The 18,650-nt window shown below is 41.3% G+C and overlaps 1 protein-coding gene across 6 annotated transcripts in view; it reads left to right on the top strand.

Moving 5' to 3' along the window:
• Positions 1-18,650, top strand: part of FANCC (FA complementation group C) — a 272,443-nt gene that overhangs the window by 225,352 nt on the left and 28,441 nt on the right. For all 6 annotated transcript variants that reach the window (XM_068553567.1, XM_068553564.1, XM_068553565.1 and 3 more), the window contains one exon: positions 10,137-10,293. In XM_068553567.1, the coding sequence (XP_068409668.1) occupies positions 10,137-10,293 (157 nt within the window). The remainder of the gene's footprint in view (positions 1-10,136; positions 10,294-18,650) is intronic.

Genomic DNA, 18,650 nt, shown 5'->3' with positions numbered 1-18,650 from the left:
TGGCAATTCTTGATTGTCTTATCTTTCAAGTAAACTTTGAAACCAATTTGTCTAGCTCCAGGAAAGTGAACTCATGTTATTTGGAGGGAGGCTCATGTTAAATATGTAGATTAACCGAGGAAGAATGGACAACTTTATGATGTTAAGGGTTTCTATCCACCTATCCAAGAACACTTATGTCTTTCCATTTTGTTCAGGTTTACTTTTATGATCTTAAGGAGTCTTTTACATATTTTTCACATATAGGTTTTAGACATTTCTTATTCCTAATGGTTTCATTTATTTATTTATGCTGTAGTAAGTGGATCTTCTTCCCATTTTCAAATTGATTTATTACATTTGGAAAGTGAACAACCTCAAAGCTGCCATCATTCTTTCAGAAGAAGTAATTACCAATAGAGTATTTGTTGTTTTTCATATATAATTCCTAAAAATTATAATGTATATTTTAATTTCATTTTTTATGAAACTTATCTCAGGAATTTGTTAAGGTAAGATTTAGAAAGAGATATAGAATGTTAAATTTGATGCTTTAAAAAAAGGTCAGAACATAATTTTCATGGTTAAAAACATGAAGTCTTTTTTTCTGTCTACTTTCAACTTATGTCAAAATTTATCCAAGAGTCTGAACTTCCTGAGGAGTCTGATCAGTTATCTTTGTTATTTATGTAAGATATTGGGTAATAATCAATCTGAAAGTCTGTATAATGTGGTAAGTGTGCTCCACATGCATGTGTCCGTCACATCATTTACCTGAGTACACACTGCAGGTTCTAGTGGCTCACCCCAGCAAATTTCATTTTTTACCCTCCAAAGCAATTATTCATAGTATTTACTTTTAAGTAAAATGCTCTTTGCGTTTCACCTTGGTAGCTTTATTTCCAATTTATTTAGTAATACATTTTATTGAAGAATATGGTCTTAACAACTTGTATTTCCAGTCTTACTTTTTCAACAAGAGTTGAATTAAAGGGAATGAGAAGGAGAATGCCCCTCGGCATCCTCTGTGAAACCCCACAAAGCTGCTGCAGAAATTACTGGCGAGAAGGAGGCCTGCTTAGAGAATAGCCACTCTTCCTCGACCAGCAGTGCTCAGATGGAAAGCTGAGAGTAGCCGTTCCATGAGTAGGCCTGAACTCCTTTGCTATTTATTTTACTTGTGATAGCATGTTCTCCCTCAGTAACTAATAAAATTTATTTGGTTTGGAAAATTACGTCTGCTAATCCACAGGGGACAGACTGTCGAGAAATGCTGGGTGGTCTTCAACTTGTCCAATTCTTATGGCTTCAGCTCAGCAAGTTCCCCAAGCAGTGGCGTAAGGGCTGGAGCCTTTCCATGGACACTTTCCCATAGACAGAGCATCCCAGCCACATGTTGACACGGGGAGGCTGATTCACATTACCACCTCCGCACTGGTACCCCCTTTCCCCCAGCCCCTTAAAGAGTTCCTCAGATGTGCTGCGTGGTCATTTAGAAACCACGTACTTTCTTTGACCAAGGTGCCCTGCCCTGTGTTTAGCCTTCCAACTATTTGCTTACCACAATCACCAGTGGAATTTCATCTGGTTTACAATTGGTTGGGTGTCTTTGGCCTTGGCTTCCAAATACAGTCATGTATTTTCAGAAATGGGCAGCCTGTCTTCTTTTAAACAGCAGATGCTTGCTTCTCTCTGCAGTTTAGATAACCTAGAGGAACTTTATAATTTCTTGGCTTAAAAGTCAAACCTAACTCCTTAAGTCTATCCCTGGGGTTGCCGTAATAGCCACCTGCAGGCTGCACATTGTGTAAAACCTTTCTGGGAGGGCTGCTGCAATCCTTTCATAAGTCTGTGGAGTACAAGTAATTCTGCATGACATGGCCTCTAAGGTAAACATAAGTCCATTGCTTCAAAAATATTGAGAAGTTTGATGACTAGTTGGAGGAGTTTTTTCTACATACTGGAATGAATGAGCCAATGAACAAATGAAAGAAAGAGTGGGTGTGTGACTGACCAAGCAACTGACCTCATGCAGTAACTGTGAGTGTCAAATAGGGTGACCATACAATTATAAATTGTAGACCGTGACACTTTTGAGAGTTAGAAGAGGTACCTATTATAATTATGGTGGGATAACAGACACAAACCTGTCCCAGGCACACTGGAACATATTTCAATGGGTCCAGTGCCTATAAAATGTTTAGCACGGTGCCTGGCACCCAAAATAAATACTCAATAACTGTTCACTTGTTGCTGTTATTATTGTTGTTGACTTTAATAATTATTATATTATTTTTGATAATGTTTTATTAGGTTTTCTCAAGCTTATATCTTTTCCTCCTAATGAAATTATCACTGAACTAAGGCCAGATGTAGCTAAATTTCCATTGCTTAAAAAGCTAATACACCCTCCAAAGATGCTAAATAAGAAAAAAATAAATTACAAGAAAAGGCTAACCTTCAACCAAGCTTCTAGTTTTGTGTTTTTTCAGCTCTGATAAGAAAAAATCAGTCTTTAAGGCTTTAAATCTGGCAATCCAGTGGCTAGGACTCGGAGCTTTCACTGCTGGGGCCCAGGTTCAATGCCTGGTCAGGGAACTAAGATCCCGAAAAACGTGCAGCACGGCCAGAAAAAAAAAAGAAAGAAAAATCAGGCTTTAAATATTGTCAGTATAGGTGAATGTCTAAACGAAGAAAAGCTAGTGTAATACCAAGGACAAAAAGTTAGCCAAGCAGTAGTAGTAACTAATACTCCCATTTCTATCTATCCTGGCATCCTCTTTTTTTCTTTTCTTTTTTTAAATCTTACTAAGATATCACAAAATTAGTTATTGAAAAAGTTTACTTTTCAAGTAAAAACCTGCTGATACTGACTTGTAATAGACAGTCCAGTATGTTTGGATTTGTACATTTCCTTTGATTGGTGTTGCTGCTCTTTGCTTTAAGAAGTGACTTCTCTGCACATATAAGTGATAACGATGGCACAGTTTCCTCAAATTTGATATACTTCTTCGATCAAGTTTTCATGGAAATTCACCTTTGAAATGTAATAGAGAATATTCTTTCCGGGTCCTTGGAATTAAGTAGTTCTCCAAAAAAGTTGGTCCTGATTTCTGTGGGCTACTCCAGCAGCCCAGGCAGCCCTTGATCTCTTTCTGGTTTGGAAAGATGGAACACTGCCTGCATTCCTTTTGAGTAAGGAAGCTCCTTTCTCTCCTCTACCTCTCAGACAGTGTTAGAACACGTTCCCTACCGATGATCGCCGCCCGCCGGAACCTCTCTTGCAAAGTATTGAATTCCATATTCTGGTTTTGTATTATAGCTATAAAAAACATTTGGAGCCAAAATTATTTAATAAGCATCTGGACCAATTTCTTTACCTAATTACATCTTTTTTCAAGAGGATGGGGCACACAACTAACTCACTAAATTGAGTATTTGGGGAAACAAAGTACAGTTTTTTAAATGTCCAGGAGGCATCTGTCCAGAAGAGTCTAATAGTAGGAGATGTTGGACAGGGTAGAGTGTCCTGTCCAGGCCTCTCCTGCTCTGTGTCAGAAATTATAAAACAGCTATAATGCAGAAAACTTCCTGTGATTATTAGGTAGGAATTTTGGAGAGCCAAGTTTTTAATCTTCATCTCTTTTTCTTGAATTTGTCATTTTGATCAGTATCCAGGCTAGATGCATGGAATAACTTATAGACAAAGTAGGAAAAGGACAGCCTTAGAGTTTCTGTAACTAACACATGTTGAACAGAATGAAATTTTTCAGTGTCCCTAAAAACGTTTTTCTTTTTTTACTTTATTGGCTCTTTAACATTTCCACAGAAATATATACATTTTTATCAGGTCAGGTCAAACAATGCAGAAGTATATACAGAAAATGTCAATTATCACCTCCTTATCACACTGTAGTACTTCTGGTAACCATACCTTATACTCTTGTAAACATTAGAAATCTATGTGAAACAATTTCAATTTTCTCTCTTTTTTTAATAAGCTTTTTTAAAAAAACACAAAAAGAAAAACAGCATTGCATCATACACATGACTCTGGAACCTGTTTTTTAACCAACGTATCTTGGGTATCCCTCAAGGGATACAGATCCAATTCATTATAAAATAGGAACATATTTCCTGATTTGAATGGACCTTAATTTATTTAGCTATTTGCCAATGGATACATTCAAGTTGTTTCTAATTTTTTCTTTAGAATATTGCTGCAATAAATACCTTCTAACTAATGCTTTTATTTCTGCCAGGCAGATTCACAAAAGTATGGTTATGATGACCAGGGATATGTGTATTTTACAGTTTATTAGATGGTATCACATGACTTAACCAAAAGGGCAAAGCCATTCCCTGTCCCACTTCTGAGAACACCCATATCCTATACCTGCTTTAGCACTGGATGTTATCATTCATCTAAACATTTGCTGATGTGAGCATGAAAAAATGATACCTCCTTGATGTGTTAGTTTACCCTTCTATACTATTAATAAGGTTGAAAATCTGCATATTTTTATTGGCCATTTGCACTTCTTCTTTTATAATTTGCCTTCTTTTTTCCTGGTTTTATTGAGATATAATTTATATATAATGTAAATTATATATAATTTACATTTACAGTCCAGCCAAATTCTGTTATGCAGTATATTAAGATCATGTTGCTTTGGTAATTTCTTCATCCAAGATTAATTGTAGTTAAGTCTTTGATGTTTTAGAGAAAAATAGATTTTTTTTTTTTTGTTAATAGATGATTCAAATACTGAACATGAGCCCATAGATATAATCATTTACAGCAATTAGTAGAGTGTGCTATGAATCAAGGGTAATAAAAAGACAGTTTTTAACATATACATTTTTCAAACTGTGTCTGAGAATAGAACAAAAGTATTATGTACTTACTGACTTGAGTATAGAACTTACGCAACTCTTATGTAAATTTGTAACTGAGCAACATCTTTTAATTCAGATATTTGCTGGAACTACCATTTTACACTAGCTTCCTTTTACATTTGTTCATATCTATCTACTGTTCATCATTCTTAACAGCTCCTGCCTCTGTGCACTGGGCATCACTCGGCCACCATGACCTCATGATAGAAATTACACTGTGCATATTGCTGCTCAGAGGGCTTAGGACTGGGACTGCCTCTGAAGAACTCTCACTGAAGTGAGAAACTTTTCTAATGATGTACATATTTATTTCACATAGATCCTCAAAAAAGATAAGGTGTGATGAGAGCAGGTGTTATTTGGGAAGGGAGGAGCCACTGTGCGGCCAAGTTCTTCCCCCTGCACCTCAGAGCTTCCCTGCCTCCCAGGGGCTTTCTGGCTCTGAGACAGAGGCTACCGACACCCTCTCCCTACTCCCAAGGGGTGTTCTTCTTCCTCAAGAAAACTGGACAGAAATCCCTTCCCAGCCGTCGGTTAATGTGGCTAAAATTGGCTGATAGCCTGGACTTTTGAAAAGACTTCCCTAGACACTGAAGGGAGTGAACACAGGGTCCAGCCACCTGGCTCACCCAGGAGAACTGTCTGCTCTCACCCTGCGCCAGGCCCCAGCTTCTGAGCAACATCCTCCACTCCTGCCTGCAGAGTGGACAGGCTTCTGTATGACTTGAGGCTGAGGACTGGCTCCAGCACCAGACCTACGAGGTTCCAATCGTGGCTGTGAGTCCTCGGTCCCTCTCCAACCTCAAAAAATAAGGATAATAATGGTACCTGTTTTGCAGGGTTGTTATGAGGATTAAAATACAAGTAAAATGCTTAGCATTGTTCCAGGTGAGACCTTAATAAATGGCAGCTACTGGTCCTTCAGCCTCTCCATCTCCTCTTCATCCGGCCCATCAGCAGTCAGCCTAAAACACCACCTTTCAGGAACACACAAGGCCACCACCCTGTGTGGCTTCCTGTTGTCACTCACTCCTAGCACAGCCATACCTCTGAAGACCAGTCTGCAATGCTGGCTGCACTTCGGCTCTTCTCCTCACGCACTCTGCCTTCAGCTTCCGTCACTCCATCCCCATCCAACACTTTTCTTGGGGAGGTCACAAAGGGCCTGCCCGACGCAGTGCTCGTGTTCCCCTCCGCATGTCCTCAGCCTCTCAGCAGACTTGGCCACAGCTGGACTGGCCTTCTCTTCCTTGGTGGCATGGTTCTCTGCTTCTGTGTCTCCTGTCTGTCTGGCACTCCTCCTTCTGTCTGCAGCTCCTCCACCTCTTCCTTTACCTGTTGCAACTCCTTGGGGCACAGACCTGGGCCCTCTCCCCACTCAGACCTCTGTCCCTCAGAGTTCTCCTCGATTCTCTTGCTGCTCCGTGCCAGCTGACAGCTCCCTAATATAGATCTTCAGCCCAGATCTCTCCCCAGAACTTCCAACTTGGATATTCAAGGACCTACGTCCTACCTCTGTTGGATTGTGCCTCAGACATTCTAAATTCACACACCCCAAACTAAGCTCTGAGTAAATCCTTCACAAATCTTTTCTTCCCTTCTTTCCATTGAGTAAATGGTATGTCCATCCATCTTGCAGCTCAAGAAACTTGCGACAGCCTTGATTCCTACCTCATCTTCACCAGCTCTCATCGAATTCATTGCCAGTATCTCTTGATATTACTGTTAAAATACATTATCTCTCCTTCTCCAGTGCCACCCAGGTCCAAGCTAACACCAGCTCCCCCTGGAAATTTGCACCCACTCTTTTCTCTGAACTGAGTTCTCCATGCAGCAATCAGAGTGATCTTTGAAATATAAATTGGATCCTGGCACTCCTCTGTTTAAAACCTTCCGGGCCAGGGCTTCCCTGGTGGCGCAGTGGTTAAGAATCCAGCTGCCAATACAGGGGACACAGGTTCGAGCCCTGGTCCGGGAAGATCCCACATGCCGTGGAGCAATGAAGCCCGTGTGCCACAACTACTGAGCCTGCGCTCTAGAGCCCGCAAGCCACAACTACTGAGCCCACATGCCACAACTACTGAAGCCTACGCACCTACAGCCCGTGCTCTGCAACAAAAGAAGCCACTGCAATGAGAAGCCCGTGCACCGCAACGAAGAGTAGCCCCTGCTCACCGCAACTAGAGAAAGCCCGCGTGCAGCAACGAAGACCCAACGCAGCCAAAAATAAATAAATTAATAAATTAAAAAAAAAAAAAACAAAAACCTTCTGGGCCAGAATAAAACACCAGACCCTTGCCTTGCCTGTGGTCCTGCACAGCCTCATCACAGGCCGCCTCACCTTTGCTCTCTTCTGATGCAGCTGCTATTCCCTCTGCTGAGGTGCTCTTCCCACCGCTCTTCACCTTGCCTATCCCACCAAGCTAGTCTCTAGCTAAACTCAACTGGAGAGGCTGTCCCTGACCACCTGATCTAAATTGGGCCCCTCCTGATATTCTCTTTTTCCTCAGCCTGTCCTTTTCCTTCATTGCCTTTATCACAGTTTGGTGTGTGTGTGTATGTATATATGTATGTATACCTCCCACTGGGCCCTAAACCGCTAAGGGTACAGATTAGGTCTGTTTGTTCCTAGTTGTTTGGCCTGCACCCAGCACATTGAGTGCCACATGGGAAGTGCTTAGTCATCTTCCTTGAATGCGTGACTACCAGCTCCTTGCCATCGAGTATAACAGGGGTGGTGGCATGGGAATGGCAACCCAAAGCACTGGTGCCACAATAGAGGACATCCATAGTGTGGCCCCAGAATGTGCCAGGTGATACGAGTTTGGGGCACCATGGCAGTTCTTCATTGCCAGGTACGGAGAGGTGAGGGAAGGGGGTCCTGTAAGACTTCCCAGAAGAGCTGAAGCTCAAGGTGAGATGGGAGTTATAAAGAGGGTCAGATGAGGGCCATGCCTCCCTCCCTTTCTCCTGCCCTTCTACCTGCTGCTGTGACAGACCCTACAATTCTTCAGCCTCTTCCAGTCTTGCCCCAGAGTTAATCTAGGACAAGGTCTACAGGAGTTAGGCTATGGGAAAAGAACAAAAAGAAACTACTAGAAATTGCTACCCTGTGTCTTTGCCTATTCGTTTCCTGCCCCTGTACCCATTCCCTGGGCTTCATGCCAGCTCCTGCAGAGAAATGGCCCAGAAGTGATGGTGAAGGGAAAGACCCTGAAAGGGTTGTTGGGTAATGGGAAACCTTTGTGTCCCCAGCTTTCCTTTTTCTTATTAAAAGCAGTAAACGTCTTTAGCAGAACCTGGAAAATCACTCTGCTCTCTGTGGTCCTGCAGGTGAAAGGGCAGGAGGCCTTGGAAAAGCAGGGCCGAGAGAAGAAAGCCAAGTTCCACCAGGCCAGAATAGGCTCAGCATTCACAGGGAGGGCCCCCTGCTGGTGGCTCAGAGTTAGACAGATGTCCCCCTAGTGCTCCCTCCCAGGAGAAGTAGAATCCCTGATTCACTGACCTGACATAGGAGGAATCTCCAAATACATTATCCTATAGAAATGTAACTATACAAAATGGTTAGGGTCTATAGTGTATCATGCTGTGGATCAACTGTGGATCAACCAGTCCAACCACCTTTTATGAAATTATTACTAAAGAAAATTTTCAACAGATTTACAAATACAGTGATTAAATATTTACTATGTGCCAAGAACTGTCCTAAGCACTCACTGTACATGTGTTATTATTGCATTTGATCCTTCTGACAACACTAGGAGGGAGGTAGGCCTATTTTACAGATGAGTAAACTGAGGTTTAGAGGTTAAGTAACTTTCCCAAGGTCATATAGTGAGTAGGTGATGGCTCTGGGACTCAAACCCAGGGCTGACTCCACATTTTAAACCATTATGATGCACTTTCAAACATAACTGTTTCTTAAATTAGGGACTGCATTTACCTGGATATCTCAAGGCCTTTTTCCATCACATTTTTTATCACTCTCTTTCTTTCTTCACTATATATTTATTTGTCCTTTTTGAAAGCATTTTTTTTTTTCTTGAGTTGAAGTGGAAGCATATTTGCAAAGGGATACTTGGTACATATTCATTGATACTATAACTATTAACTGCTACTATGACCATAATGAAAAAAAGTCACAGATTGGATTTGTTATTGCATTTTGAACTCTTTCTTTTTTTTTTTAGAGTATAACTGCTTTACAATGTTGTGTTAGTTTCTGCTGTACAATGAAGTGAGTCAGCTATATGTATACCTATATCCCTTCCCTTTTGGACCTCCCTCCCACCCCCCCATCCCACCCATCTAGGTCATCACAGAGCACGGAGCTGAATTCCCTGTGCTATACAGCAGGTTCCCCCTAGCTATCCATTTTACACATGGCAGTGTATCTATGTCAAACCCAATCTCCCAATTCGACCCACCCTCTCCTTCCCCCACTGTGTCCACATGTCCGTTCTCTACATCTGTATCTCTGTTCCTGCCCTACAAATAGGTTCATCTGTACGATTTTTCTAGATTCCACATATATGCGTTAATATACGATATTTATTTTTCTCTTTATGGCTTACTTCACTCTGTATGACAGACTCTGGGTCCATCCACATCTCTACAAATGACCCACTTTCCTTTTTATGGCTGAGTAATATTCCATTGTATATATGTACCACATCTTCTTTATCCATTTATCTGTCATTGGACATTTCGGTTGTTTCCATGTCCTGGCTATTGTAAATAGTGCTGCAATGAACATTGGGGTACATGTGTCCTTTTGAATTATGGTTTTCTCAGGGTATATGCCCAGTAGTGGGATTGCTGGGTCGTATGGTAGTTCTATTTTTAGGTTTTTAAGGAACCTCCATACTTTTCTCCATAGTGGCTGTATCAATCTACATTCCCACCAACAGTGCAATAGGGTTCCCTTTTCTCCACACCCTCTCCAGCATTTATTGTTTGTAGATTTTTTGATGATGGCCATTCTGACCGGTGTGAAGTGATACCTCGCAGTTTTGATTTGCATTTCTCTAATGATTAGTGATGTTGAGCATCTTTTCATGTGCCTCTTGGTCATCTGTATGTCCTCTTTGGTGAAATGTCTATTTAGATCTTCCGCCCATTTTTTAATTGGGTTGTTTGTTTTTTTTGCTCTTGAGCTCCATGAGCTGTTTGTATATTTTGGAGATTAATCCTTTGTCAGTTGCTTCTTTTTTCAGTGACTCATTTATATTAAAGTTTTGTTTATTTCTTACTGAAAGGAAGAAGATTTCTCTCCCCACGTCAGCTATACTCTGCCTCTGGCTTCGGCACCTTCCCAGCCTTGAAAATACAATGCTGCATCTTTTTGAAAAGCTTATCTCCAATGAGAGAAATTTTCTGAAGAGGATCGAATGCTTTATGAAAGATTCATTGCTGGTATGTGCCGGGTTTTGATGAGGAGAAAAATCCTTAAAGACGATGCTGGGTATGATACCCTTCTTTTAGTCAGCACAAGTGGAAAAAAATGTAAACTAAAGAGCGATTGGCACCTTTTAAAATAATCATCTATCTACATTTTATTTTTGAAATGCCTAATGTAGGGGGCTTTTCTGCATACTTAGAGCATGTATTAAAAATAAGGTGAGGGAATTCCTTGGTGGTCCAGTGGTTAGGACTTGGTGCTTTCACAGCTGTGGCCCCGGGTTCAATCCCTGGTCAGGGAACTAAGATCCCACCAGCCCACAAGCTGAGTGGCACGGGCAAAAAAAAAGGCAAGCTTCAAGATTTATTTGATCATTGCACCTTATATTGCATATTCACAAGAATTGACCTGACATTTGGACAACAAATTTTTTAAAACAGTATTTCTCATTTCCACATGAAAAATTAAGTTTTAAAAAGTGAGGATCTCATGAACAGTAGGAGGGATCAATTAACAAAGAAAAGCATTCAAAAAATAAACTTTTAACCCTTCACTAGAGGAAAAATAAAATACTTAAAAGATACAAAACAAAACCCCAGAAAAATGGTTAAAACAACAAAAACAACTGAGAATTCTGTCAGTTTTCTTTTGGTGTCAGCCTGCCAGCCTTGAACCCTCCCTCCATTCAGGGGCTGCCAGTCTCCCCTCTACTCAGAACTTCTCAGGCCTGGGAAGTCGGGCGCTCAGTGGGCCAAATGGGCCCCATTGCCTAATCCAGTGTCAGGGGCCCAGGCCCTCAGGCAGTCCTCAGAACCGACCAATGGGGATGCTTTCCCTCTGTGGGAGGCAGCTCTGGAATTTATGTGCATTTTTGTAAGAACAGGAATAAAGACCAACGCACTCTGAAAAAAACAATTAAAAAACTGCAGGAGGTGTCATGCTTCTGGGGCCTCTTACAGGAACCTCAGTGGGCTCTAACATGTTTTCTCATTAGCTTTTGTAACCTAGGGGAGATATGGGGCAGAGATTTGCTTCCTATTGTACAGATGGAGAAACTTAGCTCGAGGGAGATGGTGAACCGTCAGATCTTATGTTGGTGTTCAGGAAACTGGGCGGAGGAGAGTGCGTGCCTCCCTGCTGAGCTGAGGCGTGTGTTGCGGGGGCGGGTGAGTCTCTGCATAGTGTGCGCTGAGGTTGGCTGAGTTTGCACAGCCCCCCCTCCAACACCTTCTATTTGTTTAATTCACTTAGAACTTACTGGTTTTTTTCTTTCTCTTTTAAATTGGAGGCTGTGTAAGAGAATCAAAACCGAATCTTCTGCCTTCTTACAATATCCCAGTTCTCTTTTTAGGTCCTGATCAGTCCCTACCAGCTCACGTGTGTGACCATGGCTGTGCTTGCCTTCTCCCTGTTTCCTGGGCTCCCCTTTGCCTTCCCATTCTGGGGCCTCCCAGGTGACCATGGATAGTGTTGTAGTCGCCAACAGCCATGATGCTTTCATCTGCAAGTTAGCTGGCACAAATAGAACCCAACTGATTTAGAAGTTTATAGTGTTCGATAGAAAAAAAGAAAAGAAGATAGGTATAAAGACTGAGAGAGCCCAAAGAGAGTTACTTTTAGGAAAATTCTCCTTGACCTCATCATTCAAAAGAGTTGCATATTATGGTGAAAAATAAGAGGTCACTTTATATAAAAATAATTATAATAAAATTCAGTATAAACAAAGGCTTTTAGAAGCCCCTGGCAACCCATTCAAAACATTACCTTTATTATCAGGTAAATCTATTTCTAACTTAAATATACATGCTGTAATTTAATTTTCTCTGGTCCTTTTTCAGTGGCAAAATATAGTAACTGAGCTATTTTCTTGCTTTCAAGGTTCTCATTAAATTTCCTTTAAGTGTTCTCCCTATAGAAAAATTCCAGCTTCATCGACTTCTCTAGGTTGGTTTGATTCAGCAACCTTGTGGTTCTTCTCTGAGCCTCTTTGCGTCCTTTTCCCTGTGGCCCTAGGGCCTGAGCAGCACTTCAGTAAACACAGGATACTGTGTATGAGAGAGAGAGAGCAGGCGCTCCCATTAACCTTCGGTCTCCAATTTACAGTTTAAAATGATTTCCCCCAGACAGTTTTGAAGTCAGTTGATTTACCAAGAGCACTTATCAGGATCATGTGTGTAGACATTCAGAGCTTCCATTATGGTTAAAGGGGGGATTCCAGAGGGCGTTATTTGGTTTAATGTATTGTGGCATTGGCAGGATGTAACCCCTCTGTGCCTTATGGTTCAAGGAGGTAATTATAATACAGAGCTGCAAGTCCTTGATTGGCGTGGGCTGCTCTCCTCAGGCATACTGAGCCAAAAAACCAGGCAGGCTGGAATAAGCCTGTGACATGACTGAGTGATTGGAAGGGTAACCTGAAGAACGTGCTTCCTAATTGCATCATCTGATTCATTTATCATAGCGCAGTATCTTGGTGCAGTGACAGGACCGTGCATAAGTATCAGAGAGATCTTGAAGACTCAGCTAGCACAGGACTGCGGTACTTTCCTCCAGAAGAAACTCGATGCCTATTACATTAGAGCTGGATTCTGAGAGTAATTAAAGTGTGATGGTCTATATAACTTGTATTTCATATGGAGCACCGTTAATTAGGTTTCCATCTCTTGGGACTATCCAGAATTAGCCCTAGAAATTCTTTAGTTACCAAGATGTTGCAAAAACAAAAGATAAAAGTGTAGTACAGGTTGTACTAAGTGAAATAATGTCCCCAAATGTTCTTTGGCCTCTCAAGGACGCGAGGCTTGGTATTTTCCATTAAGACTATGAATAATAAGGCACTAACCTAATAATCACCTGAATTCTAAGTGCATGTATATGTTTTTGACTTCTAAAATAAAAGGAAGTTTTCAAAACCTGTTCACTTCTGAGACTCACCCTTTGGCTCTCGTGGGCTGGACCTCCCCCAAGTACATGCCCGCCTGCCACATTTGGTGCTCCTAAATAAACCAAGGTATTAACCTCAGTTTGTCATCTACTGAGCAGACTGACACTTTTCAAAAGCAGATGGTCTTGTGTGTCCCTTGACAGAACAGGCAATGGAAGACCTAATCCATAGCTTCAGACCTGACCTTAAAAACTGATGTCACCAAAAGCAGTGAAAGCCACTTGCTAATTATTCAGCTTTCTTGGCACTGTTTGGTTTCCCAAGGCTGGCCCCAAATCAGAAGGATGTTATGTTTTCCAGTTACAATTCTGTTTGTGGAGCCCAGAAAGCTATTGTTTATATTCCACATTTGAATGAAAGGTGCTGGCTGGGTGGCAGTGTGCTTGGCTGCCCTGCTGCATGCCAGGGCCGGGATATACCCTAGTTCCCATGCCCTCCCATGTGATCCTTCGCTGGCTGGCCCCTCCAGCGGGATCTAGAGATTTGCCCACGAAAGAGTGCGGGGGTGGGGCGGGGGGGTTGGTTTTGTTTATTCAGATTTTAAATCAGGAAACACTCCGGGTATTCTCTTCATAGTGCCCTTAAAATTAGTTCTTAATCTTGTCAAGTATACCTCAATAAAGATAGGGTGAAAAAGTAGTTCTTGATCTGATAAGCGCTTAAGAATAATAAACCTGCAGATACCTCAGTGTCCTGCTTGACCTCCCTCATATGAGATAAGATGCATTCTTGTTTTCATTTCTCCAGATAGCAGTCATAGCCACTTCCAAAAGAAAAAGAAACTTCTTTTACACAAAATTCCAAACACCGCTCCCCTTTAATAAAAGATTATACTGAAGAATTAACTTCACATCCTGGATGATGTCAGTTTTCTCTGTTTGAATAACTTCTTACTAATGTTCTAGGGTTTTCTTTTCCTGCTTTCTCATTAGCAGTCTTTTAAGCATTTCTTTTTTGAGCTCTTTAATGTGATGCATGTAATTTAACAAAAGCTGAGGTAGATAATTTAGCAGTGATCGAATAGAAAAGTGTGGAGGTGGTTTCTGCTTGTAGCTAAGAGGTATAAAAAAAAAAAAATCTCAGACAGTAATTGCACTTTCCAGCGTCGACCTCAGGGGGGCACCAGATCACCCAGCATTGTCTGTAAAGAAAGAGGCCTAGATCTCAAGTTCTGTTTTCACTGCTGGGGATGCAGGACTTGGCAGCCAGTCAGGGATGAAGGGAGAGAAACAAACAAACCAAAAAAAAAACCAAAAAAAGAAAACAAAACAGGGCAGTAGTTGACCTGGGAGGTCACTGCCACTCAGAGGCTGAGCCAAGAAGCAGCAGGGGGCTGAAGAGCTATCTTCCCCGCTCAGGCTACACAAACCAACAAGATAGAGGCCACTGGGCGAGGCTAGAAGAGGAACTTCAGATTTGGGGGATTTTGCTCTGCTTCCAGAGCTGGCATCCCTGTGTCTTAACCCTCTCAGAGAGCATGGGTAAATTCAAAATACAAAAGTACATTTGGTACTTGTTAATTTTTTTTTTTAAGCCCAGAAATGACAGATTTGTCACTAATTAAACAATAATTGCATTATGGAGTACTGAAAAAAAAATTGCTTGTAGTATAAACAACATCTGGCAAAGATTAAAAAGAAAGAATCATTTTTCCAAGCTCAAATTTGTTGAAAGAAATGTGAATGTTTTGAAACAAAATAGATCTTAAAATGCAAAAGGGATATTTACAGTCTTAAGTTTGGTATTTGAAAGAAAAGAAGAAAGTGGCATAATAAAAGAAAATACATGTTTATAAAGGTCCCTTATTTTACATGACAGAGGTGAAGATTTTTTATATAAGTAGATTTTTTTTTAAACCAAATTGTTTATGAACTCAGTAAAGGATTTTTTTGAAATGAAACTTATGAAGAATCTTTTTTTTTAAAGAAGAGTGTTATTTCTTGATGAATAGTCACCTTTTAATTTATGTATTAAGACAAGGGCTCCTCCCTGTCAGGGGTTTGGAAGAGTCAGCTACACAGTGGGACGTGATTGCCGGCTGTCGGGTAAACTGGAGGAAAAGCGTCATCAGCCATTAGTTTTAAAAAAAAAACAACTCCATTCCGGAGTAAACTCTATAAAACTACATAAAAATAGATTATGAAAGAGAAGCTATCCCAGGCTTACTGAACTTCAGTTTATCTCTCACCTGAAATTTCTCTCTTTATTTTTTTAGGAAAAATATCTATGAAGGGTGATAAATGAAGACGGCCTGAGAATTTTTTTTTTTCTGTGTCTTCACTGCCTTTTTGTTTTTTATGAGAGGCATTCACTTTTCTCTGTGAATTACCTCAAATCATAGTATAATTTCCCTTTCTGGTTTGTATTCTATCTTTTTCTCCCCTCTACCCATACTCTTTCTTTCTCACACACACAAAGAATCAAAAAATGATAGAAAAAAGGAAAGATTTCTTCCTGAGAATTCTGTTCTTCCGTGTTCTTGGGCCTCTTTCAAGTGGCAGGTGGCTTGTAATAATCATTGATGAATCGGGATGAAAACAGGTTAGACACTAAGGACAGAGAGCAAGCACTGATGTTATTTGTACAGTTCACGGCACAGAATGACAAGCTGGCCTCTCCCTCACCTCTGCCTACAATGCAGGCCTAGAGAATGCGGCCGCCACACACTTCTCTATGTTGCTTACTCTTCCCTTGTTTTTTCGAGGGATGGGAATGGGCTGTCCTTCTGGGCAGAGAGGAGATAAGCAATGCAGTTCTGGGTAGCTGTGGCAGAGGTGAAGGGATGAGCACCCCAGAACAATCTGGTCCCTAAGAAAAGGAAAGCAGAGGCTGGAGCTCACCGTCATCATCTTCCATTCATCCTCTGACGTTTAGTGAAAGAATTGGGGGCAGCGTGAGGGGAGAGAAGGACGGCATAACTCCTGTTATTGATGGCCTCCTGGTAACACAGTTTCCCTAGACTTGAAATAATCTGTACACGGAAATCGTTAGACCGTATGGAGAAGAGAAGAACTTGAGAAGGAACAGATTTTGGTAGGATGGAGAAAAACAGACAAACAGATGGAACCCAAGAAAGGTTTTCTTTTCTGTCCTCATTTTAACAGGAAAGATAATTGCCTGGATCGTGGGGCTTCGGAGCTAGGGTGTGGAACTCTGGGTTGCAGAGTGACCTGTTGTGTTAATGTAGGGTCCCGTTTTAAAAATAAAACAGGATACAGAGGGGTTAAGTGTTTGCCTCTTCCTTCACATGGATGCTGTAAAGATTTAGGGGGGGGGTAATTTATGGCTTCCAGAGGAGCATAAATTAAGACTTTATTTCTATTTAGAGGATTCCCTTGATAAGAAAAGCGGCTTGCGTTTGCTTTTGTGATTTGATGTCACTGGGACACATGCCTGGCCTGTGAGCACTCAGGGCTTCATGAGGGGACTCACTGACCTTGAAATTATGTGCTCGGGAAGTGTGAAGAGTGTCATTTTTAAAACCATCCGTAAAGGCTGCAGATGAGAAAGCTGTTCACAACTCTGGAGTGGCGAGGGAGACTGGTTTTTAAATCAAAATCTCTGCTATTGCTGTTTCAAGCCTGGTCACCTCCAGGAGGTTCCCCTGCCTCCTAACAGCTTATCTGTTTTAAAAGCTAAAACAGGTTGTAGGAGCAGGTTGAGAGCAACCAAAGGTCTGAAATATTTGGACAGAAAGAAATCAAAGAGGAGAGTCCGTTGGCATGGAGAGAACAGGCAGATTCCACACAGTCTGTAGATATTTAAAACATTTGATTGAGCTGTTTTGCTAGAAAACACTGCATAAAAGAAGAGCATGTCCAAGCTCTTGTCCTCTTTCAGCAAACTGAGTTAGAGCTTTCTTGCTTTCCCCCTTGCTTTTCAAGGTAGCCCTGTTCTACATGTTGGATCAGCCTTTTCTTTGCCATTTGGAAATCCCTGTAATCAGTATTGAATGATTTTCTACTAGCATCACATTTATAGAGTGGTTCTGGAGTAGTTAAGCCATTTAGAACAAAGGGAATGGTTCTGTTTTACCACTTTCAATTTTAGTCTTATTTTCTATCAATGCATTTTTAGGCTCTGTGTGTCACATGACAGTGTTTGGTCTTAAACACACATTGTCTATATATAAGACTTTGAAAAATTGTTCTGGCAAATTTGATGAATCACATTTCTTCAGGACATGCGGTTTGCTTTTCCCTTTTTTTTCTTTTTTTTTTAATTTATTGATTTTATTTTTTGACTGCATTGGGTCTTCGTTGCTGTGCACGGGCTTTCTCTAGTTGCGGTGAGCAGGGGCTACTCTTCGTTGTGGTGCGCGGACTTCTCAGTGCGGTGGCCTCTCTTGTTGTGGAGCATGGGCTCTAGGCACGCGGGCTTCAGCAGTTGTGGTGCACAGGCTCAGTAGTTGTGGTGTGCAGGCTCTAGCATGCAGGCTCAGTAGTTGTGGCCCATGGGCTTAGTTGCTCCATGGCGTGTGGGATCTTCCTGGACCCGGGCTCAAACCCGTGTCCCCTGCATTGGCAGGCGGATTCTTAACCACTGCGCCACCAGGGAAGCCCTGCTTTTCCCTTCTTGTTTGATTTTTCCATTATGAATACATAGAAACTTCCATGATATTTTCTGGGCATATATCCAGTGACCTTTTAATAACTGTTATTATTTACAGTGAGGCTGAAAAGCAGGGAGATTAACTAACTTGTCTGAAATCAAAGCCAAAAAATATTCTGCCTCTCTTCTGTTGAACCTGCCTTTCTTCTGCCTCTCTTCTGTTTGAATTCTGCCAAATCACTCTGAGTATATAATGAATTTATCTATGAAAAATTTTAGTTGGTTTCTTTTAGATAAAAATGGACATCAATGAAGGATTAGGGAGTATGGATTACTCAGAAAATAGAGATCTGTAACTTACAAATCCCAAATCTCTCTTCAAATAAAAGGAATTATCCCATCATTTTAACAAGTGACAATGCTCTTGCCTGGAGCCTTCTGTAACAGCCTGTATGGTGGTGTATGAACACTAGATGGCGCACATTCAATGTTACAACTCGAAATGCCAGCACAGAACAGGATGGAAGAGAGTCTATGGAGATAGGCATCATTCTTTCTTCAGCTTGGTCTAGAAAACTTAAGATAAAACGCATATCCTTTTTTCTGTTTTCCTAATTGAGGGGGTATGAAAAAATGTTTCCCAAAACTAGTCATATCAAGCTCAATGTGACTCAGAGAAATTCCCTATAGAGCCAATTCACTAACCTTTGGATGCTACTGTAAAATATCTTAGAACCCAAATGGCATCTTCCTCTGGCTTAATGTCATGCTTTGAGCTCTGGCCAAAAATATATGGAATCTGGGTCAGGCCCACTGAAGCCCCACCCAGGCCACAGTAGGTCGGCTTCTGCAGATTTATACAATCAAAACCTGTCA

The sequence above is a fragment of the Eschrichtius robustus genome, chromosome 10 (assembly GCF_028021215.1).
Source record: "Eschrichtius robustus isolate mEscRob2 chromosome 10, mEscRob2.pri, whole genome shotgun sequence".
NCBI classification, from domain to species: Eukaryota; Metazoa; Chordata; class Mammalia; order Artiodactyla; family Eschrichtiidae; genus Eschrichtius; species Eschrichtius robustus.
Note: the sequence above shows the minus strand (reverse complement) of the source record. Positions and strands in the feature narration are given on the sequence as shown.